This window comes from Eurosta solidaginis, chromosome 2, assembly GCF_040869045.1.
Source record: "Eurosta solidaginis isolate ZX-2024a chromosome 2, ASM4086904v1, whole genome shotgun sequence".
NCBI lineage: Eukaryota > Metazoa > Arthropoda > Insecta > Diptera > Tephritidae > Eurosta > Eurosta solidaginis.
Window position 1 is genome coordinate 18,370,321 of NC_090320.1, and position 26,173 is coordinate 18,396,493.

Sequence of the window (26,173 nt, forward strand, 5' to 3'; positions counted from 1 at the left end):
TTGTTTTTGAAACGAACAAAGTTTTAGAGGAGATAAATGCGTTGTTGCCAACAAAGTACATGCTCGAAGAATACGAAGTTTCCGTAAATCACAATATGCTTCTAACAATGATTGACGGAAAAGTTTGACTGAAACTTCTTCCGCACAAAAGTGTTATATTTGTGGTGCCACTCCAAAAGATATGAATAATGAGTTACGGAACTTTACGCCTAACCGAGATAATCTTGGTTTTGGTTTGTCTACTCTCCATGCATGGATAAGATGTTTTGAATGCTTGCTTCACATAAGTTATCGCCTCGAAGTAAAAAAATGGCAGCTTAGGAATGAGACAGATAAAGAGAGTGTAAAGCTACGTTCCAACGAAATCCAGAATAAATTTAAAAGTGTACTTGGATTGATAGTAGATAAACCAAAACCAGGTTTCGGCAATACCAATGACGGCAACACTGCTCGTAGGTTTTTCGAAAATTCTGAGGCTAGTTCTGAGATTACGGGATTGGATGTAACGCTCATCAAAAGATTCGACACTCTCCTTCGCACATTAGCATCTGGGTACAATATAAATATCCAAATATTTGAAACATTTGCGGCCGAGACTAAAAAACTATACATAGATCTCTATCCATGGTTTAATATGCCTGTTACAGGTCATAAAATCTTAGTGCATAGTACTGATATTATAAAATCAGCAATTTTACCTATTGGCCAACTTTCTGAGGAAGCACAGGAAGCCCGTAACAAAGATTTGAGACGATTCAGGGATGATAACCACAAAAGCAGTCGCGTGAAGCCACGAATAGAGATCTTATGAATATGTTGGTTATAACATAGGATCCTTTAGTTAACAGTTTTGGGGAGATACCTAAGAAAAAATTTAAAAGTCTGACTTCAGAAGTCTTAGATTTACTGTCCCTCGATAATGTTGAGGAGTCAATAAATACCCCAGTTGTTTCAAGCTTTCACAGTAGTTTTACTGATGCTCATGACTATTCCACAAGTGACTCATCGAATGAAAGTGATGATAGCGAATAATAACATAATTATATATACATATATTTAATTTAAATCTATTGTCTTTTCTACTTTGCATGATACTTTACTTTTAAGTTTTTGTAATAAGTAATTTTCACAAAATTAATTTAATAATTTACATTGTTGTTATTATTATTGTAATTCACTTTTACATTCCTGACTGGTGCTATAAAATAATTTTGTAAAAATTGTAGTGCCAGGATAAATACTCAAATAAATACAAAATATGTATGTACATATGTACAGTCACTCACATAAATAAGTACACACCCCTTTTTGCACAATTCTTACAATTTTCGCTTTCGAAAATTTATTTTAACTAATTTCGCATAAGAAAATGTGTCACGATCTATAACAAAAACTAAATTATATTTAAAAAATGTTTGAAAAATTCTACGAATTTTCATAAAAAATTTTAATTTTTTTCCGAATTTTTAGAATTTTTTAGAGTATTGAGATTTGTAGTCCATTCAATTTAAGTACAATAAAGTAATATTCTTAAGTGCTTTAATTTTTTTATATCTATGTCACTTTTTACATGAGTTACTGTATATGAAATAAGCAAATGTATGCATATGAAGTAAAATTTTGGAAAAAAATAAAAAAAAAAGAACATATGGCTGAAAAAAATGACGTAGTTGTAATAAATGACTGCATATGAAACGGAAAATCTCACAAAATAATTTTGTCCAGCTAGCTTGTTCTACACGAAACACTGTGCGCCGGAGTAAAGATTAAATTTTCGGAGTATATTTTTTCTTCCTTTTTTGAAAGCGGGCGAACAACTAACATCAAACTGATTTGGTGGCTTGGCAAACCCTTCGATTGTGTTTCTGCCATAAAATGTTTCTCAGAAAAAAAGTTATCTGCCTTATCAGATGCACTTGGAGTCGACCTAAAATGTGTAGGATGACCCATTAATGTTACCATTAGCACACCACATTCTGGAGGAAAAGTGGTCCCTATCTTCCCGCATATTAATCGCGAAAAATTATTACTATTATTTTCGGTGGCGAGAAATAGATTGAGCAATCGAATATTGCATTTTAAATGAAATTCCAGACACAGTGCAAAAGAAAAATTTATTCTGAATAAAGCGAAATCCTTTCTTACTTTAAATAAAAACATCACAATAACAGCCGCAGACAAAGGAAATAAAATAGTGGCACTGTATAAAGAAGTTTACACGAGAAAGATGTATAACATATTAAAAGAAAAGAGTACGTATAGAACTATGAGAAACGAACCCACTAATGATCTTCAAAAGAAAAATAACAAACTAGTGGACGAGATGTACAAAAACGGAAATCGCCCCAAGAATATATGGGCTTCCTAAAATTCATAAGCCTGATAATTCCCCTTCATCCAATTATATCATCAATTAATATACCAAGTAAGGAAGGCTAAGTTCGGGTGTAACCGAACATTATATACTCAGCGTGAGCTTCAATTGTACATTTCATTTCAAATTACTTTTCTACATAACACGTGGCACCACCCATTAAAAAAAAAATGTCTCCCCATTTCCTCTTACAATAAAACTTGACAAGTGAAATATCATTGATCAAAACTATTTTTTGCTAAGTTATGGCTTATTATTCTAGTCTACGACCTTTTTAAACTTGTTTTATATAAAAGTGGGCGTGGTCTTTAACCGATCCCGTCCATTTTTACTAGAAATATTTTCTGCTATAAGAAAAATATGTGTACACAATTTCATTACGATATGTTAATTTTTCTTCGAGTTATGGCTCCCGAAATATAGAATATTGCTTAGTCATAAAAGGGGCGGTGCCACACCCATTTTGTTAATTTTAATTTTTTCCTATTTATTGTTATAAATCCACTTGGGAAATGAAATACCATTGATATAAAACTCTTTTTGCAAAGATATAAGTTATTTTATTCGTCCACGACCCTTTTAAAAATCTTTTATTTAAAAGTGGGCATGATCCTTAACCGATATCGTTAATTTTTCTTCAAAGCATTCCTTATAGTAAAGGCAACCTCTCTGCCGAATTTTGCTACGGAATGTTTAACGATTTTTGATTTATGATTAATAATATTTGTAAAATTGATTTTATCACAAGTGGGCGGTGCCACGCCCATTTTAAAAAATGTTTTCAAATTTTTATCAAGAGTCTCAATATCAGTCCACACGTCAAATTTCAACATTCTAGGTATATTATTTACTAAATAATCAAGTTTTTGTGTTATATAAATAAAAAGTGTGCGTGGTTATCATCCGATTTCGCTCATTTTCAATACCAATCTATTCTGAGTCTATATAAGCTCGTGTAACAAATTTGGTGAAGATATCTCAATATATACTCAAGTTATCGTGTTAACGGACAGACGGACGGAAGGACGGACATGGCTCAATCAAATTTTTTTTCGACACTGGTGATTTTGATATATGGAAGTCTATATCTATCTGGATTCCTTTGTACCTGTACAACCAACCGTTATCCAATCATAGTTAATATACTCTGTGTGCAAAGCACGCTGAGTATAAAAAATGTATACTTGTAGCTAATTTATCAAGAAATTGCGGTGTCGATTTATAAGGACCTCCTTTGAGCAAGCAATTGACAAACGTGTATATTTTGTCAAAATGTTCTGAGCAAACGTACGGACACTTAAGAATTCTATATTCCCTTGCTTTGCATACTTCGATCCATGTTTCTTCCACGAAAACAATTTTCGGGAGCTCGAAAAACTTATTAAAAACCTTTTTTAGGCTGATATTTCGTATTAAAATATTTCCAAGGCATGCGGCTCATTTTTTTCTTTTTTATTTAAAATAACTATGAAAGTAATTTAGACGTATTCATTAATATGAAATCTATCAAGATAAGAAAAATTCGTAACATTTTTCAATCTGGTATCATGGTTTTGGCGAAATTGTCATTGTTCCCACAAACGTCAAGTGGCTAACGTCACACTAAATGGAACTACCTCCATTTTTGTGTGTGAGTGAGCCAATCCCACCACCGGAGTGGAAGGGTTTTCTAAAAAGCTCGATCAGTGCGACATCCAGCGACACCTATTGTCAAAGTAAAATCCTATTTTGGTAAAATACTTGCCATATTCATAACGCCCAATTCGTAACCATATTTTCACTTAATCATAGATAATATATTGGCATCTCCTATTGGTGCCGTAACCTAAGAAACAACTTAATTCATTTACATGCGTCACACTTTCATTGCATAAAATAAAACATATTTATTTATTCACAATTATAACATGATACATGATACAAGAAATAAATATCATCATTTCCACTGCTGAGCGGAATATCACCATATCTCAACTGCTGTTTCCAAAACGCCCTATCTCAAAATGTTTCGAAATTCGTCGCTCAGTCGAGTTAGGGTGATAGTCCAATCAACAGTCAATTGATTGATTTGATTAATAGTACCCTACAGTTTCCTTCTGGTTTTTATAAAGTCTAGAACTCTTTGATTTGTTACATCTACAAATGAAGCCGGAAGATTTTCGCTACTACACAAACCAATTAGCACCGCACAAAGTCCTTCATTCCAAACGCCTCCTGCTCCAGAATATCCAGAACACGTATCTCCTTCATTAAGTCCAGCATACAAGTTCATTTCTGATACAACTTCTTTTATTGGCATATTCATATTTTTATTCCTACATTGTTTTATTTCCGAGAACTTAGTTTGGAGAACATCTTCATTGTTTTCATCGAACTTGGCCCATCCAGTAATTTGCAGCCATAAACCCGGTCTTAATTGACCATTGCAAAGTTTTATTGGTTTCACTGCTTTATTCTCGTCAAAACGTTGTTTCACTTCCACCACAGCTATATCCATAAAATTTGTATTTGGATCATAATCACAATCAACATGTATTTCCTCCACAAAGATTAGTTGCCCTTTTTCTTTGTAAATATGAGTTACACCAGCTAGAACGGATAAATGAATCTTAAGTACATCATGTACGCAATGTGCAACTGTAACCACCGATTTAGTACTGACTAAGGAGGCAACACATACATAGATGTTATGCTGCAATATTGCTACTGTGTGTGGGCTGCTCTCTATATTTATATCTCGGCCGTCTATAATGCGAGATTGCGCATTCGTATAGCTTGAAATGTAACTAAGCAGGACAAAGAGCAGCTCGAAATTATTTAGCAGATACATTTTTGTTTAAAACTTCTTCTACCACTTTTTAAGTATTAACTACACCGAGATTAATTTTGTTCGCGCTATTTATACCTAATTGAGTTGTTTAAATACAAATTAAAATTTCAGGAATTTGAAATAACAAAAATACATTGAAATTTAAGTTAAAGCTATTCAAGGGTAATCTTGTTATACTCAGCGTGCTTTGCATACACAGTGTATTAACTTTGGTAACATAACGGGCATAAATGAATCGAGATAAATATAGACTTCTATATATGAAAATGCTGAGCATGAAAAAAGGAATTGATTTAGCTATGTCCGTACATCCGTCCGTCTATCTGTCGGTGCACACGATAACTTGAGTAAATATTGAGAATAAAATTCCATGGCGCTCATCTCCCATCGCTATTACAAATGAGGGAAATCGGATGGTAACGATGCCCACTTTTTACATATATGATGAATTTCTTATCAAAACCTATAAAAAAAGGCACATTTTGAACCCGATCCTCTCAGATTTTGATGAAATTTTGCATAGAGGTACACTTTACCTATACAAACACTACCTCGTTTTTAGAAATTGCATTTTTAAAAAATTTTGGGCGTGGCAAGGTGCCTAAGTTGGGAAAAATACGTGAAAAATGACTGTAATAGGTACATTTGAGCTGTGATAACTATGGAATGGTTCAACCGATTTCAAAGATCTTGGTACCATTGGAAAGGTATTCAGATCGGCTTTCTAAAACATACGCTGCAAAAAATTGTTAATAGAATGAAAAAAAATTTTTTTTAAACAAAGTTTTAAACTCTAAAAAAACTTCAAGGGCCAAGCGTTTTAAAATAAACTACATATTTTTAGAAAGGTCTATTTAATATGTATAACATATCCAAAAACTAAAGTGGTGTATTTTTTTCTTTTTTTTAATTTTATGTAAATGTATCTCTTTATTTTTGATATTATGATACCTTTGAGCTGTGATAACTACGGAATGGCTCAACCGATTTCAAAGATCTTGGTACCATTGGAAAGGTATTCGAATCGGCTTTCGAATATTTAATACAATGAGAAAAAAATTTTTTTTTTCTAAAATAAATTTTTAACTTAAAAAAAACTTCAAAGTCCAAGCATATGGTCATACCAAATAGTTTCCGAGAGACTAGTACCTTTATAGCACTTGCAAGGGACCATCCATATCGATAACACTCCCCAAGGGCTTCGTGGAGTGTCCTTATCGCTACAACAACAACAACAACTTGGAATTCTCTTCAAAAAATGCATACGGAATCCGAAGTCCGTGGGACAAAATGGGAATAATCAACAAAGCCTTATTAAAACCTAGTGTTATTTTAGTGAAGTAAATAGCGGTTAAATACCATTCAAAAAGCTAACCACGGGTTTACGTTATTTAAGCAATAACTTTGGATCTGCTTTCTCATTTACAAGCGCCTATTCTCATTTCCATATGACGCTTTCGCATTTTCAAATGATACTTTCTTATTTATAATTGACTATGTATTCTCAATTAAAAATTATGCTTTCGCATTTTGATTTGATGATTTCTTATTTAAAAGTGACTATTCTCATTTCCATATGACGCTTTCGCATTTACAATTGACTATTCGCATTTACAACTGACGCTTTCGAAATTACATCTGACGCTTTCTAATTTTCCAATGACGCTTTCTCATTTACAAGTGACTATTCGCATTTCCATATGACGCTTTCGCATTTACAATTGACTTATCTCATTTGCAAATGACGCTTTCGCTATTACAATTCACTATTCTCATTTACAACTGAGTATTCTCATTCAAAAGTGATTATTCGCATTTCCATGTGACGCTTTCGCATTTACAATTAACTATTCTCATTTCCAAATGACGCGTTCACATTTACAATTCACTATTCTCATTTACAACTGACTATTCTCAATTACAATTGACGCTTTCGATATTTCATTTACAGTTTTCTCATTTAAAAGTGACTATTATCATATCGAAGTGACGCTTTCGCATTTACAATTGACTATTCTCAATTCCATATGAGGCTTTCGCATTTACATCTGACGTTTTCTCATTCACAACTGGAAATGGTGTATAATGTTAAAACTTGATAATAATATTTTACAAATATTTTACGAATATTATTAATCATAAATCAAAAACCGTTTAGGACCCTTGATGTGTTTTTGATAATGGGCGTGGCGCCCTCCCACCCTTCTGTAGGCAACGTCTTTTCTTTCGGTTGCAACACGGAAATTCTCATACCAGTTGTCTTTCCGTAGTTGCTGGTAGCCAATTTTTTCCTCGGCGGCAGTACGAAGTGCTTTAGAGATACGCCCCCACTGCTCCTGTATTTCGGCGGGTTGAGTTTTGCTCTCAGAGATCAGATGTGAGAGCCGAGTAGCGAAATCATTGCCATTCTGTTGCGATTGCAGCCTTTCGACGTCTAGATTGCCTTGTGTTTTTTGTTCGTTGGTTTTAGAAGGGGTTAGGTCCTCGGATCGTGAGCACATCTAAAACACTAGAAGCATGCCGCCCCTCTATCACAACGTGGTCGATCTGATTGCGAGTATTTCGATCGGGGAACAGCCATGTAGCTTGATGTATCATTCTATGCATGAACCTCGTGCTGGATATGACCATTTTTCGAGCACCGGCAAAGTCAATCAGCCTCAGTCCATTAGGAGAAGTATCATTCTGTAGGCTGCACTTTCCGACTGTGAGGCCAAAAACCCGTTATTTGCCCACCTTGGCGTTAAAGTTGCCAAGCACGACTTTTATATCATGGCATGTCAGAGCTCGTATGTGCGTTCTAAAAGTTAATAAAAAGCGTCTTTCACCTCATCGTCTTTATCCTACGTCGGCGCATGGGCGTAGACGAATGAAATATTAAAAAATGTTACTTTTATTCGGATAGCGGCGACACGTTAGTCCGCAGGCGTGAACGCCAATACTTGGGCACAGAGTCTCTCTCCAACCACGAATTCGACGCCGAAACTGCGCTTATTTCTATGGCCACTCCAATAGATGTGACACTTTTCAAAATTCTGTCTTCCTTGCTTCGTCCAACGCATTTCTTGGATGGCGGTTATGTCAGATTTTGCTTTGGCGACACATCAACCAGACAGGCATCTGCACCAATCCCATTCAGGGAGCGGACATTCCAGGTGCATGCCCTCAAATCATTGTCCTTCATACGTTTTCCATAGTCGTTATCAGTAAAGGGTTGTCTTTTTATCCGAGGGTTTGTTGAGTATTTTATTGTAGGGTGCTTTGACGTGGCGGGTCGCACGCCCAGCGCATAACCCGCTGCACGTTTATATAGCGAGCCGCTTGATCCAAGACAGACGCCCGCTTGCAGCCGCACCTCGTGGTGGACAGACTTTGCCGATGAAATATCGGAGTGTGGCCTAGGCTTCTCACATTTGCTTACCACTACCCAGAGGATACCTGGCCGCAAACGACCGGAAGAAGTGAACTGGTTGAACCGCATGCAGAAGAATCGCTCTTTCCATTCCCAGGTGAATGGCCGTCAGAAGATTTCCCCACATTCATGGACTTCTTAACACGGCGCCACTTCAAAAGGGTCTAGACTAGGATAATAAGCTATATCTTAGCGAAAAATAGTTTTTTATTAATGAAAGATCACGAATCAAGTTTTATTGTAAGAGGAAATTAGGAGATATTTTTTAGTGGGCGGCGCCAGGCCCCTATTCCGATCAATCATTACAAAACATTTCTACAGCCTCAAAAAAAAAAAATAATAATAAATCTCTCGTTACGAAATTCGAAAATAATTCATCTGAAATGAACTGTAGAATTCAAAGTCACGCTGAGTATATAATATTCCATTACACCCAAACTTAGACACCTTTACTTGTTTTTTGTTTGTTGTAATTAGCTGAACAAACAAATTTTGGCTCTATAAAATTAACAAATCAAAGTTATTTACTTGTTTTTTGTTTGTTTTAATTAGCTGAACAAACATTTTTTGCTCTGTCAAATTAACAAATGTAATGTATTTTTAATTAGCTGAACAAGCTCTTTAGTTATCTGAATTAGCTTATACAAATAACTTGTCAAATGTATTTATTGATATTGTAGCGAAATGAAATGACGCATTTCGCCATACTTTTCCAAGACAAAATTTCTTTTGCAATTGTTTGTTTATTTATATGTGGGCGAATCCCAAAAAAGGTCCATCACGAACCGAAAATCAAAAGTCGCTATACTTTATTTCTATCACTTTAAGTTAAAGGTCTAATATGTGTATGATATTAATATCAATTAGTTTCTTCTTCCCATCATTCTAGACAGAGAAACATAATTTTAAAAAAAGGCTTCATCGGTTTTACAAAATTTAGATGTTTTATTAACAAAATATAACGTCCTTTTGCTTTTAATAAAATTTTGTCTAGACTTTATTAGCATTAAAAAAAACTTTGGAAAGCGGCAGTTTTATAAATTGTTCCTTATTATTTTCCTAGTAAGCAAACGTCGAATTCAAATTAAAAAAGCTTTCAGATGTTTAATATGTCTATTTACTAAAATTTTTTCCGGAAAGTTCGCGTAACATTTCTTATTGCTGTCTAAAATTTGTCAATTCCATTAGTTGATCCATATATTGGCCTATAACTTTATTTCTGTTTAGCCAACGAGCAAACATTATATGTTGTCAGATAGTGGGCATTTTGCACTTTCAGCAGTGCATAAACCGTGAATTGATTCTTTGATTGATTTTAGAGAAATCTCACAAAATATGACGAAAATTTTAATTGCTGTATCTCTTTTTTAATTTATATATACAAAGGATTATCTGAGGCAAATCCAAAATTGGTTCTGCTCTCAACAAAATATGAGTTTTAAAGATTAATGTAGGTTTTATTGGTGTATTCAACAATTTCATATAAAGACACAAAAAGACGCAGAAATGTATCGAAGAATAAACAGAGGGAAAGTTATATACCAGTATATGTCACCGCTTATGAAAAGGGGGTTTTGGGCTCTTAGCCCGGACTTTGAAGACGTATTCGAAACTCCAGGTATGCAGATGTTCATGTCTCGCAAAAAACATATTTTCAATATCATTTAGTGTAATTCATTGAGCAAAAAATGTCGCGTCCGTAACCGTACTTAAGCTTATGTATATCCAGCGTTTTAAAATGATATTTCAGACTACAAAAATTTACAGGCATTGTGTCCTTTTTTCACCTTCATTCTCTCATTTAAGGAATGTAAAAACTCCCCTTAGCTTCTTTAAGTTTTGCATACTTCCACGAGCATTAAAAATGATTTCTATTGATCCATGTACTTATATTTTGAGGTACCCACAATTGTTGCTTCAAATATTGTAATATCCGCAGAGTCCGCTGCTCATGTTCTCTTTTATGCAGGTTGAAATGCGTGCGAATTTCGCCCGTTACCAAAGAATTGCCCATATGTATTTGCAAAGCGTGTTATTAAGTTGGAACGTGTACAGTGTATGTAGTTTTAATGAAAAGTACAAACGGTACACTTAATTAATTTTATTGGTTTTCAAGTTGGAAATTTTCCGTCATACACTGCTACAAAACCAGAGTTAGGAACAATGCACTAAATTTTGAGCAACAATACTAAAAACTTAAGTGTGCTGACATAATCAAGATCTTGCCTTAAATATTAATGAGACGTTAATATGTTATGGATTTAAACATCTCTTCATCTCTCACATATTCCAAACTAGCCAATATCCTCGGTCCATTCTGCACGAAGAAAATACAACATAAAACTATTTCGATATACAAATAAAAGATCTTGAAAACAGTACTGAAACCGTCCAGAAAATAAAATTTGAATATTCCCAACAAATCACGAAATGTTCGCAGTCGCTGAATTATCTGTTTTTTAACATTTAAATTTAGTTGAAATCAGCCAAAGCTGTATCTTAGCATGCAGAGCAAGCGGCCAGTGTCTCGTGATTGTGGTGGGTGGTGATCCTAAACATTTCTTTTTTGACCTATGTAGTAGGTCGTATTGCTGGCATATGCTGATGACATTAATATCATCGGCCTGAACACCCCCGCCGTTAGTTCTGCTTACTCTAAACGGGGAAAAGGAGCGGCAAAGATGGGTTTGATGATGAATGAGGACAAAAGGAAGTACGTGCTGTCATCGATAAAAGAGTTAGCTCATATGTGCCTTGGCAACCACGCTATTATTGGCCGCCATAACTTCGAAATAGTTAAAGACTTCTTTTATTTGGGAACCAGCATTAACACTAAGAACAACATTAGCTCTGAAATTCTGCGAAGAATCACTCTTGCCAATAAATCTACTTTGAACCATGTAGGCAGTTGAAAAGTAAAGTCCTCTCCCGGCAAACGCAAATCATGCTCTACAAGTCACTTATCGTACCCGTCCTGCCATGTTATGCGAATGAAAAACGATGTTCCAGGTAAGAAAATGTTTCTATCGGAACCCGCCTATGAAAGCAAAGGAAAAGGGCGGCCCCCACTCTGCTGAGAGACCAGGTGGAAAACGATTTAAACTCCCTTGGTGTGACCAATTGGCACCAGTTGGCAGAGCGAAGAAGCGGCTGGCGCGCCTTGTTGGACGGCCATAACCGTTTTAACGCTTAAGCGCCAATTAAGTAAGTAAGGAAATATTCCTGTCCTTCCTTAATTCCCTCGTAATTTAACTCTTCTTTCCTTCTCCATATCGCTCCTCCACTCTAACGCCATTTCACATTCCCTCTTAATTTTGCTTCCAGTTCCACGAACACTACCTCCTCCTTACTTTTTACACCTCAAATTCCTCATATTAACCCTTAATCGCCCAAGCGGTTTTGGCTGTTTCGTAACAGTTAAGCTAGTTATCCCTGTTTCGCGATAACTGACGGCAATTGGGAGCACCAAGAAGTGTCAAGTCGTCATCTACCAGCTTGTTGGCAGGTGTTATTTTAGATTTGATTTTTAGGTTAGCATTGTTTTTGCTGTTAATCCTGGTTTACAGCTACTCAAAGCCCTCACAGTCTCAAATTTATATCCGTTAACAGTGAAGTGTCTGTGAAGAGGCGAATGCGCCGGGTCTTTCTTGGATGACAGCAAGTACTTGACCTTGTTCTCATTTACGCCAATATCCAGTTTTTAGCTTTTTTATCCAATCCAGAGAAGCCAATACTGCGAGTAAGTTTGTTTAGGGCACTTGTATCAATATTATTTTATAAAAGTTTGTACTTCGATAATTAACGCGGTTTACTGGACCGCATTGCTTGTGTATTGGGCAGAGTACGCTTGAATTCCAATTTGAAGGCATACTCCCGATCGATAAAATAATTTTTTTTTTGAGGAGTTGATACATAGCCTTTGCAACCTGTACGCCTCTATATTTGAACAGCTTGGTAGGTAGTCGGAAGTTTACTGGCGCTTTCACATTTTTTAGCTGGGATACTGCTATTCCCACTTCGTCATGGAAGGCTGGCTAAATTCGTTCGTTAGGGATTGATGTGCCGGGGTGGGCATCTTCTATCCCTTTTCTAGTTTTTCATAAAAAAGAGGCTTTATTCGCATGAGCCGCATTATCGCGCGAGCCCTTGAACCGTAGTCGGGGTTGACCATGGGCGTGCTACTGGAATATGGTGTTGGCAGTTTAAAGAGTCATTAATTAACTTATTATTTCTATCTCTTTCTGCGGTATTATAGACAAACATCGTTAAAATAATGTCAGTTAGCTTTAGTACGATCACATCGTCGGATACGTGGAAGATCTCAGAATATCATTTTAGTTTTGTTTTAATCATTAGTGAATTAGTACATTTTCATCAGTGTAGTTACGTGGTTCGCGAATAAAGGGTGCTCAAGCGCAATTCAAAATTCTAAATTTCATTGAATTGCAAAGCATGCTGTGATCATTTTGGGTGTTATTCCACCGAAATCGATTTGATTGCTGTTGTGAGCCAACCGGAACCAAAGTGATGTTGTTGGGAGCCATACAGAGCCATTTCGTGGGCTTGCTTTACAGCGCCATTTTTCGAGTTCAATAAAGCTTTGAATAGATTAAATGCTGTTTTACAGCATTTTGGGCTCACTTGCAGAACCGCTAGTTATCTTTTCGCATGATGGGTTGAAGTCGTAAATTTTTTTTTTTTGAAAAGACTTTGAAGCTACTGGAACGATTTTCTTTTAATTTTTTACATATATTCGATAGATCTGCGAGAGGGTTCTAAGCTATATTTTATACCACTGGGTGCCTTGGGCCTTGAGACCAAAACGTGGATTTGGATAACCCCACAATCTATACGTACAATGCGGATATCAAATGAAAGTCGTTGATAGGGACTTCAATATAGAATACATTTAGTGCGATATCTCAATTCATAAATGTGGACCAAGGGTATCCCTTGATGAGTTTTAGTTATATGGGTACTAAACGAAATTAATGGATGGTACAAAATTAAAGAGGAGTGTAGGGTGAGGGAGAGGTACAGGGAGTAGGAAAGGCAAAGGCTGAGGGAGAGAGAAGCGGATATAGAGGTAGAGGAATATAGAGATAGAGAAAGAGTGGGAGAAAGAGAAAATACTAAAGCAAGAAATTATTGCAATGTAATATCTCTAACGGCTCTTGATTTATGGCTTGTATTCTTCCATATTTTCTTCTTCTTAATGTGTGTGGTGCCACGTCCGTATTCCAAATGGTTTGGATCTTACGTTTTGCGTTATAGAACCAATCCACCTATCAAATTTCATTAGCTTAGCGGTATTCATTTTTGAATTATCACATTTTTTCTATTTTTCTAAATTTTCGATATCGAATTTTACTTTATTTTTTTTTTTATGGCTCATTTTTAATACCAATCCTTTCTGGGCCCAGATAAGCCCGTATACCCAATTTGGTGAAGATAGGTAAATGTTTGCTCAAGTTATCGTGTTAATGGGCGGACAGACGGACAGACATGGCTTTATCAAATTATATTTCGATACTGATGATTTTGATTTATGGAAGTCTAATCTACCTCGATTCCTTTATACCTGTACAACCAACCGTTATCCAGTCAAAGTCAGTGTGTACAAGTACGGCTGGGTATAAACGGTACCAGTCTTCACTCTTTGGTCATTGGGCGATTGTTTTCCACTTACGTTTAAGGCATTCGCATATTTTATCTTGAACAAAAAATTTAACCCCAAAAAATTTTTTTTGCAATATTACATTTTAATTGTAAAATAATGCATCAACTTTTTCTCTCACATTATTTTTTTCAAAATGCTTCTGATGCTTTATTGTTGCAATGGCAAAAGCTGTTCATGATCGACGACCGTTCGCGCACTGGGATGATGGTCTTACGGCATGGCAATAACTATGGCTCACGTTCCGGAGATTCAATGCCGGATTATGATAATGTGAAGGTAAGTTTATTTTTGCAATGAAAAAAAGAAAAAATTACGTAAAAAAAATTTATGTACTTATGTACATATGTATGTACCTACTTAAAAGCTGTGAGAGCATACGCTAACTAAAGCCCAAGTGCAGATAAGGCAAAGATTAGAAACATGAACTGGCATAAGCAAATGCAAAATGAAAATTATGCTTTTAAAAAATGTGTGTATGCATGTGTATGTACTTCTGCATACACACAGTACTTCGAACAATATTAAAATTCACTGTAGCTAAAGCAAAAATTAAGCCTGACAAAGTTACAATGCAGCGAGCTTAAGTTAACTTTGTTTTTTTTTTTTTTTTTGTTTTTTTTTTTTTTTTGCAAAGCGAAAACAGAAAAAAGCTGTAAAACTCAAAATGCCAGCAACAGCAACGACCACGGTTTTATAAATAAATGGTAAAAAGCGCCATGCCACGGTACTGTTGAAATTATGCAAAATTATAATTCAACAACAGTTGCAGACTTTCGCAATGCATTGCTATTGTTGTACTTTTGTCGTTGCTGTTGTTGCCGCAGCGCTTATGATTAACTGATTTGGTGATTTTTTCATATTTTTATTTTTATACCTTTCATGAAAATGAAATGGTATATTAATTTCGTCACGAAACCGAAAATTGTAAGTCCTTAAAGGAAAATAGATAGACCCACCATTAAGTATACCGAAATAATCAGGTTGAAGAGCTGAGTTGTTTTAGCCATGTCCGTCTGTCCGTCTGTCCGTCTGTCTGTTTGTATGCAAACTAGTCCCTCAATTTTTGAGATATCTTGATAAAATTTGGTGAGCAGGTGTATTTGGGTGTCCGATTAGACATTTGTCGGAACCGACCGGATCGGACCACTATAGCATATATCCTCCATACAACCGATTTTTCAGAAAAAGAGGATTTTTGTAATATCTTACCCAATTTAACAGATTGAAGCTTCAAACTTCACCATATACTTTCGTATATTGAACATATTGTTGCCTGAAAAAATTTATGAGATCGGTCGTATATATAGTATATATCCCCCACAACCGATTGTTCAGATAAGGAACTTTTCGTAATTACTGCCCTATTTTAAGAGCTAGAGGCTTCAAATTTCAGCGAATGCTTACGTATATAGCATATATTGTTGCCTGAAAAAATCATAAAGATCGGTGGTATATATAGTATATATATGGTGGTATATATAGTATATATATATAGTATATATATATATATATTTTCGCAAATTTTAGCCCCATTTTAACAGCTAGAAGCTTCAAATTTCACCGAATATTTACTTATATAGCATATACTGTTGTCTGAAAAAATCATAGAGATCGGTTGTATATATAGTATATCTCATACAACCGATTGTTCAGATAAGAAACTTTTCGCAATTTCTACCCCATTTTAACAGCTATAAGCTTCAAATTTCACCGATTGCTTACGTATATAGCATATATTGTTGTCTGAAAAAATCATAGAGATCGGTTGTATATATAGTATATATCTCATACAACCGATTGTTCAGATAAGAAACTTTTCGCAATTTCTACCCCATTTTAACAGCTATAAGCTTCAAATTTCACTGATTGCTTACGTATATAGCATATATTGTTGTCTGAAAAAATCATAGAGATCGGTTCTATATATAGTATATATCTCATACAACCGATTGTTCAGATAAGAAACTTTTCGCAATTTCTACCCCATTTTAACAGCTAGAAGCTTCAAATTTTACCAACTGCTTACGTGTATAGCATATATTGATGTCTGAAAAAATCATTGAGATCGGTGATATACATAGTATATATCTCATACAACCGATTGTTCAGATAAGAAACTTTGCGCAATTTCTGCCCCGTTTTAACAGTTAGAAGCTTCAAATTTCACAAAATGCTTTCGTATATAGCATATATTGTTGTCTGAAAAAATCATAGAGATCGGTCGTATATATATTATATACTTCATATAAACTGTCATATTGACCCCTTTTTTACGGCTAGAAGCTTCAAGATTCATCAAATTTCATCAAATAATTACGTTTACGTCATATATTTTTGAAATACGTGATTCGTAGCCATAGTTTTTACATGCAGACCACAAAAAACGTGAAGCTTTGCATCCTCACACAGATTACCTACCTATTTTTTATTTTATATTTATCTTAAAATCGTTTAGATATGTTCAAATTTCACCAAATGCTTACGTGTATAGCATATATTGTTGTCTGAGAAAATCATAGATACCGGTGGTATATATAGTATATATCCCATACAACCGATTGTTCAGATAAGAAACTTTGCGCAATTTCTTCCCCATTTTAACAGTTATAAGCTTCAAATTTCACCGATTGCTTACGTATATAGTATGTATTGTTGTGTCAAAAAATCATAGAGATCGGTGATATATATAATATATATATGATGGTATATATAGTATATATATATAGTATATAAATATTTTTTTTACGATTTCGGCCCCATTTTAACAGCTAGAAGCTTCAAATTTCACCAACTGCTTACGTGTATAGCATATATTGATGTCTGAAAAAATCGTTGAGATCGGTGGTACACATAGTATATATCTCATACAACCGATTGTTCAGATAAGAAACTTTGCGCAATTTCTGCCCCGTTTTAACAGTTAGAAGCTTCAAATTTCACAAAATGCTTACGTATATAGCATATATTGTTGTCTGAAAAAATCATAGAGATCGGTCGTATATATATTATATACTTCATATAAACTGTCATTTTGACCCCTTTTTTACGGCTAGAATCTTCAAAATTCATCAAATTTCATCAAATAGTTACGTTTTCGTCATATATTTTTGAAATACGTGATTCGTAGTCATAGTTTTTACACGCAGACCACAAAAAACCTGAAACTTTGCATCCTCACACAAAGTACCTACCCGTTTTTTATTTTATATTTATCTTAAAAATCGTTAAGGTATGTAGATCTGTTCACTATATATTTCTTATCTTATACATGCGATTATTCGGAGATTACGAACGGGATAAGATTATTGTTCAGCCCCATTCATGAAAGGTATGAAGTCTTCGGCACAGCCGAAGACAGTCCCGTTCTTACTTGTTTTATTTTTTTTTGTGATGTCTCTTTACCTGTTCGTTTTAGACCTTTGCGCTCACCGGAAATTGGCCCGTCTGTGTGCTATTGTACTTGTCTATAAGCAGTGCTGTGCAATACAATAGCAACGATAACCGTTTGTACAACAATCGGATTTAAGCAGCCAAATATCTCCGATTCATATATGACCAAGGAGGAGATAATCACGAGAATGTTAGTAAGGATAGTGTTTGGAAAGTTTTACAAAGAAGTTGGAGTGCATTAGCCAAACTCCACTAGAGGAAAGAAGAAGACTAGTCTAAATTTTGCTTAAGATTCAACCGAAACTAGAAGAATGATGAATAGAAGAAAGTGTTCATTAACAAAAGCTCAAAAGGTCAAATCTTCTTAAGTAAAAGAAATCATGACCCATGCCTTAGCTCCAAATATAAGTTTCTATATTGGAAACTGTGAACGCTTTTGAACTATCCCATATTATAACTACTAGCGTAAGCTATTTACAAGAACGTCTAGCAAAAGAGCCACCAGCACAAGAGTCAGTCTATTAATGTACGTACATTAGCTGCAGGGAGCAAAAGTCTATAAATACGGGTCTGTTAACACAGCTGTCAGTTTCATCGCCTCCATTCGCTGCGTCGAACTATGGCAACAATTTTGGACAACAACGAGGTAGTCAGCGTTTCTGTATTGCGTCAACTTAGTTCCATAATAGCCAACACCTGAAGCATGTCTAAGGTGGAGTTCATGTCTAATCTGATGCTTAGTGTGAGTGGAGCTTTGAAAATTCTTAAGTACACATGTAGCCTCGAGTGTGGTTGTTGTAGCAGTGCTTCGTCCCATCCAATAGGTCTGACTGATCACAAATTGTCATCAATGTCCGCTAACGGGAGTCCGAGTAAACTTGCTATTTCAACAGGGGTGGACCATAATGAGAGAGGTGTTAGAGGCGTTGGTTCCACATTACAATTGAAGAGATGGTTGGTGTCATGTGGGGACACATTGCAAGCAGGGCATACATTTTTATGTCGGGGTTGATTCTGGATAGGTAAGAGTTTAACCTGTTACAGTATCCAGATCGAAGTTGGGCTAGAGTGACTCGCGTTTCCCTAGGGAGCGTGCGTTCCTCTTCTGCAAGTTTAGGGTATAATCTTTTGAGTACTGGATTCACCGGGCAATTCCTGATATAGAGGTCCGACGCCTGTTTATGGAGTTCACCAAGTACCTGTTTATGTTTTTTGGCATCATACGGCTGTGTTCTTAGACGCCGTATTTCCTCATAGAGCTCACGGAGGTGGCTCCTTAAGCCCCTGGGCGGTGTTGGCTCATCAATCAGATGTCTGTTGGGATGCCCAGTTTTCTGGGTATTCCTCAGGAACTGTTTGGTTAGAATTTCATTTCTTTCCCTTATTGGGAGTATTCTCGCCTCATTATGTAGATGGTGTTCTGGGGACATAAGGGGACAACCCGTGGCGGTTCTGACGGCAGTATTTTGGCAGGCCTGTAGCTTCTTCCAGTGGGTAATCTTTAGGCTTGGCGACCATATTGGGGACGCGTAGCATGCATTCGGCTGGCCAATTGCTTTTTAACTGGTAATGAGCGTTTTTTATCTTTTCCCCAAGTACTACCAGCAAGAGATTTGAGAATTTTATTACGGCTTTGGATTTTCGGCCGTGGTGTGATGGCAGCGCGCTCCGCCTACCACACCGGATGCCCTGGGTTCAAACCCCGGGCAAAGCAACATCAAAAATTTTAGAAATAAGGTTTTTCAATTAGAAGAAAATTTTTCTAAGCGGGGTCGCCCCTCGGCAGTGTTTGGCAAGCGCTCCGGGTGTATTTCTGCCATGAAAAGCTCTCAGTGAAAACTCATCTGCCTTGCAGATGCCGTTCGGAGTCGGCATAAAATCATGTAGGTCCCGTCCGGCCAATTTGTAGGGAAAATCAAGAGGAGCACGACGCAAATTGGAAGAGAAGCTCGGCCTTAGATCTCTTCGGAGGTTATCGCGCCTTATATTTATTTTTTTTATTTTATTTTGGATTTTCGGTACAACTGCGGCTGCATGCTCACCAAAATGTAGATCCTGATCGAACGTCACACCCAAGATTTTGGGGTGTAATACAGTCGGTAGCGTAGTGCCATTGACGTGGACGTTCAAAACGTGCGATATTTGGGACGTCCATGTTGTAAATAAGGTCGCCTGTGACTTAGTTGGTTATAATGTCGGGTTTCGCGAGGTGAAGAAACTGGAGAGATCAGGGAGGTAGCCGTTTATTTTGTTGCATAGCTCGTCGATCTGTGGGCCTGGGCCTCGAGTGTGGTGAGAACTATCTATGCTAGGATCGAAGCTTCAACGCAAACAACCCGCATCAAACTTCAAGATGACGTGAATGACAGTTATATTAAGCATTTTTGCCAGCATTAAGGCTCTAATGTGAACACACCATAAAATTCTCGCGATCAGTATTGCGAACTTCCAAAACCAGTGTATTATATTTACACTAGTATGAATGGTACTTGTGCTCAGAAGTAATTAGGTGTAGCCTTGCTACATATAGTTATTTGTGCAACTTTTTTTTAGAAAAAAAGAACGTAATTACCAAGTAATTTTTCGAGGTGTGAACAACGATAACAAATCGATAACTTTTCGATAAAATATCGATTTTTTATCACAAATCGATAAATTTTCGATAACGAATCGAAAATTTTTGATAACATATCGATACATTTTCGATAAATAATCGTTAACTTTTCGATAAAAAAAGCGTTTACGCATCGATAAATAATCGACAGCTCCATATGTATAGCATATCACATACAAAGCCTACGCTTACTGTTACACTTACATAGCTTATGCTTACATTCTGGATTCCTCGACACCGTGAGCACCGTGAGAAAAGATGTTTACACATCAAAAACTACATAACATTTGAGGAAGTTTGGCCCATCCACAGTAAATATATCCACAAATAACAATATTTTCACCAACTTTCTTGGGTGGTGTTGAAAGTTTATAAATAAATAAAAAATGTAAGGCGCGATAACCTCCGAAGAGATCTAAGGCCGAGCTTCTCTTCCAATTTGCGTCGTGCTCCTCTTGATTTTTCCCTACAAATTGGCCGGACGGGACCTACATGTTTTATGCCGACTCCGAACGGCATCTGCAAGGCAGATGAGTTTTCACTGAGAGCTTTTCATGGCAGAAATACAATCGGAGCGCTTGCCAGACACTGCCGAGGGGCGACCCCGCTTAGAAAAATTTTCTTCTAATTGAAAAATCTTATTTCTAAAATTTTGATGTTGCTTTGCCCGGGAGTTGAACCCAGGGCATACGGTGTGATAGGCGGAGCACGCTACCATCACACCACGGTGGCCGCCAATATAAATAAAAAAGTTTATACTTCTATTAAATTACACAACACTGTATGTATACTGAAGGTATTTGCATTCACTAAAAAGCAAAACTTTTTGTTGCATTAATTTCATTCACATTTTTTTTTTTTTTTACTCACTTTGATTTTCGCTTCATTGTTTTTGGGCTTACCCTCTTCCTTTGCGCAAAATGGATTTGCATTTATTAATAAAAATTGCGCATGGAAAAAATGTTGAGCCCGAAGTAAATGCATTTTACAAAATCTTATAACTCGTTCACCACCCTCTCTCAGTTATTATAATTTTTTTTTTGTTACTGAAAAAGCTTATATGTAATCTACATATAGCTCTATACTCGTAGATGCAGACATACATAGCAACGAATACATAGCCCGTAGTAAATTATCTAACCAGTTAGTTAACATAACAGTTTATAGCTAAAATTTGTAAATACAATCGAATTACTCCTAGTGGAGTGTTTGTGAGAAAAGTTCTCCGGAATATTTATGGTCCTGTCAGTGATGGCTACTGCCAGTATCAAAGGGGTATAATGACACCTCAGTTGGAGAAGGGGTAGACTCCTCCACTGAGTTGTGAGAGGCATGTGGAGGCAGATTTGCCCTCCCTTGGTGACCCCCTATTTGGCGTCGCAAGATAGCTGGTCTGACTGGTTACGAAATGGGCAAAATCGTTCAGCTGGTTAAGCGCCGTATAATAATGGTGCTGATGATTTAGTATTAGACTGGCTTATTTCTTATCGAATTCTGACAATTAACCCCTTTTAGGACATTTTCGTGTTGAGAATACCAATCGCTTATAAGGCAAAACAGTTCAGTTGGCTGGTTAGGTAGGCTTTGCTTCCGTATTGGTTGTGGGATATTTTGCAACTAAATGCTCTGAGTTCATTCTGAGTGCATGTATTTGTACATGGTTAAAAATGTGTACCCGAATTTGAAATTATTAATCGGCTTAGTTTTTTTTTTTAATTTTTTTTTTTACTTGAGTCTTAAATTTTAAAACTTTTTAAAGCAAACCCAAAAAGTTTAAACTTTGTATTGAAAATCTAAATAAAAAAGTAGCATTTTTATTTAATTTTATCCATGCAAATTACCATAAGTTTTGGATTTTTAATTCGGTTTAAATTTTAAACTTAACTGTACAACAACTCTCAAATTTCAAAACTATTTTAAAACAAATTCAACAAGTTCTAACTTGTTGCTGAAAATCAATGTAAGCGGAATAACTTTTTTGTTTAAAGTCATTCATAAAAGTCACTAGAAATCACAGAATCTTATTTTGATTTAAATTTTAAATTTAACTGAACATTAAGTCTAAAATTGCGATACAGCTTGAAAAAACCAAAAGGTTTAAACTTGCTGCTGAAAATCTATATAAGCAGTGTAGCTTTTCTGTTGAATTTCATTCGTTAAAATTACCAAACGTCAGAGAATCTTAATTTGGTTTGAATTTTAAACTTAATGAACAAAAAGTCTAAAATTTCAAAGCTATTTGAGAACAAAGCTTCATTGTTTAAGCTTGCAGCTAAAATTTATATAAACAGATCAGCTTTTTTGTTTTTCTGTGAATATTACGAGAAGTTATGGAATCATACCTCGGTTTAAATTTTAAACTTAACTGAAAAGTATATGCAAAATATTAAAAACTTTTTAGAACAAACCCAAAAGGTTCCAAAACGCTACTAAAAACCTAAAAATAAAAGCCGAGTAGCTTTCTTATTTAGCTGCGTTCGTGAAAATTATCCTAAGTTATAGAATCTTCATTTTGTTTAAATTTTAAACTTTACTGAACAATAAGTTTTCAAATATAAAATTATTTTAAAACAAAACCAAAATAGCCATAAGTCACAGAATCTGTTTAAATCTTAAACTTAACTGAAAAACAAGTGTTAAAATTCAGTACCTGGGCGACCGAGCTTTGCTCGGCAACATTTAGTTGTGCTGCGAAATCTTTCGAATAGTAATCTGTGCGAAATTTAAGCAATTATTCATTTAAAAGAAAATTATTTAAAATTAAGCCGAATCATGTGCAAAATTGTTTACGAAGATTTTTAACTTTAATGTTCTCCTTTAAAGCTTTAATAGAATATGAGTAAATAGAGTACTATTTCGGCTAACTACCCCAACCCTAAATAGCAGCGCTACTCAAAAATATCCCTATTGTAATGCGGAGTGAAATACCTTTCGTTTGATACCCATATCGTCATATCTCATGCAATTTTTTTTAAATCTTGAATAGGTGGCAACCCTAAATGGCAACCCTACTCAAAAATGTCCCTATTGTAATGCGGAGTGAAATACCTTTCGTTTGATACCCATATCGGCATATCTCACGCAATTTTTTTTAATTTCGAATAGGTGGCAACCCTGCTCAAAAATGTCGCTATTGCAATACGGAGTGAAATACCTTTCTCTTGATACCCATATCGGCATATCTCATGCATTTTTTTTTTATTTCGAATAGGTAGCAACCCTAGATGACAACCCTACTCAAAAATGTCCCAATTGTAATGCGGAGTGAAATACCTTTCGTTTGATGCCCATATCGGCATATCTCATGCAATTTTTTTAATTTCGAATAGGTGGCAACCGTGTGATACATTCTGAGTGGCAACACCTAGGTAGAAAGACTTATAAGGTGATACATTATCTCTGTGCCAAATTTCATTTAAATCGGTTGAGCCGTTCCCGAGGTCGTTCGGCTATACAAACAAACAAGAATTGCTCGTTTAAAGTTATAAGATAAGATAAAGTATTTTATATAGACTTCTCTGGAAAACTGTGAGCATTCACTTCCACGAATACCTGTATAATCTCAACTGTAAACCAAGTCCGGTTAGTTAATGTGTGTAGTACAACAAAGTTTCAGCGGAGGGCTTTAATTTTTAACAGTGTAATTTTATTTATTAAACAAACGCAAAAAGTCTACCTCCCTCCATTCTTATTTTGGGTACTTAACTCGAAACAATGTGAATCGTTGCAGATTGCATTAAAATCAGTAATTAACGCAATATAAAGGCAATTGTATATGTATGGGTGAATATTTTTATGTTCTTTCAACAATAAATAAAGTGCGAGTAATGCAATTTTCATGAGTGTGATTTAATTTTGTTATTCGAATATATACAAAAAGTCATAAAGATTTCATTGTTATTTTGAAATTATCATTCTGCTGCAAGGCTTTACATATTCCTTTGTATTTATTAAAAAAAAAAGGAAAACTGATAATACTGTGTTTTGTAGTTATTCTTTGTTACTGTAATTTAATTAAAGTGATACGAGATATTTAAATTAAGTGAAGATGTTGATTGGTTGTTTATATTTAATGTATGTAGAATTGGCGGCAATAATAACCCACAGGTATCGTCCAAAGGCCTAACGTGAAAAGAAAATTAAAAAGTATGGAAAGGATATCACGATTATGCGATAACAGACGCAAATTTGGGAGCACAAAGGGGGATCAATTTCTCGTTCACCTGTCTCTAAAATATAAGTGTAGGTCTGCGCTTCCTCTCCTTCAAAATGAAATTGCTAATACCCAACATGTCTGATACTGAGCGTCTTCCTCGGCTTTTAAACTGTATACATCTCTGCATATACATAACTCAGCTCATCACTTAGTTTCGCTTCTGCACCATAAATTCTCTAGAGAACTTTTCTAGAAAATTCCAAGAGTCATCCCATAACACTTTCGTATTTTCATTTGATACTTTCTCATTTAAGATATTCTACTCTCATTTCTAAATGACGCTTTCGCATTTTTAATTGACCATTCTAATTAACATCTGACAATGCTCAATTACAATGGACGCTTTCGAAATTCGCAAGTTTCTCATTTATAAGTACCTGTTCCCGTATCAAAGTGCCGCTTTCGCATTTATAGCTGACTATTCTCATTTCCACATGACGCTTTCGCATTCACCATTGACTATTCTTATTTCCATGCAATACTTTCGCATTAACGATTAACTATTATCATTTACAACTGACTATTCTCAGCTAAAGTTGAGCCTTAGAAATTTCATTTGACGCTTTTTCATTTAGAAGTAACCATTCTCATGTCGAAGCGAAGCTTTCGTATTTACAATTTACTGTTCTCATTTACAATTGGTGTTTTCTACTTTTCATTTGACGCTTTCGCATTTACGATTGTCTATTCTTATATCGAAGCAACGCCCAGGTAAGGAGGCTTAGCCTATACCCGCGACAGGTATGCCTGTCTTAAAAGGCGACTTAAATACTAAATTGATTCAAGGGGTTGTGTAGCGCGAAGACCACGCAAAACACCAATAATAAAACTACGTAAACTGCATTGACTGGTTTTTATAATAATGGGTGCGATGAGAACGTCCCCTGCTAATGCACTTAGTGTTTCAGTGAGAATGCCTACCTTCCCGACTCTAATCTACAACGGGGCAATACTTGCTGCTATGACTAAAACTTCAAAATATCTCTGAGCAAAATATCGAAAACATGGCATTTCATATGAGAACTCTGTGAGAAACAGGCAATCCATTTACTGATCCCGAGTTAGAGATCAGATTCAAGGATGGATCAAAATTTAATGGCATCGATACCAGTCTTACACGAATACCTCTTAGCCATTGGATAATTGCATTAGAGTCCTAAATGATCTTGGAGCCAAAAACTAGGTTTTGTTAGGATGAGTTCCCTTGCATGAAGGGTATCATGAAGGTAATGAACAGACCGACTACCTAACCAAGTAGGATGCTATAGCAGCATTCTAAAGACCAGAGCCCTGCAGTCACATTATCCGAATGCGTCCTCCTAGCAAGGCAGAGACTCTCAGATCTAGGTGGCGTGACTTTTAATCCCCTGTGATATGGAGTAAAAAGCCTAAAGAGGTACTTTAATTCATTGAAAGTCTACACATACAATAGATCCCAATAAAGGTCGCAGTGCAGCCGGGCCTTCTAATAATAAACTTTGCTCATATTACCTTAAAGCGTACTTAATTAAAAAGTTTCATTTTTTATCTCCAATTTAAACTCAAGGTCTTTTGATTTTCTCTTTGCAGGATGATTATGATTTGCTGGACGAAAATCTATTAAGTGATAATAAATTAGGATTTGTACAATTTCGTGATAATAAATTAAACATTCAAG

At 35.7% G+C, this 26,173-nt stretch overlaps 1 protein-coding gene across 8 annotated transcripts in view; it reads left to right on the plus strand.

The window, feature by feature from the left end:
• The window catches only part of LOC137239357 (uncharacterized), a 126,524-nt gene that overhangs the window by 79,338 nt on the left and 21,013 nt on the right, over positions 1–26,173 (plus strand). For all 8 annotated transcript variants that reach the window (XR_010949335.1, XM_067764564.1, XM_067764558.1 and 5 more), the window contains 2 exons: positions 14,465–14,572; positions 26,086–26,173. Coding sequence is in view for 7 of the 8 variants with exons in the window: in XM_067764558.1 (XP_067620659.1) it covers positions 14,465–14,572; positions 26,086–26,173 (196 nt within the window). In the remaining variant the exon portion in view is untranslated. The remainder of the gene's footprint in view (positions 1–14,464; positions 14,573–26,085) is intronic.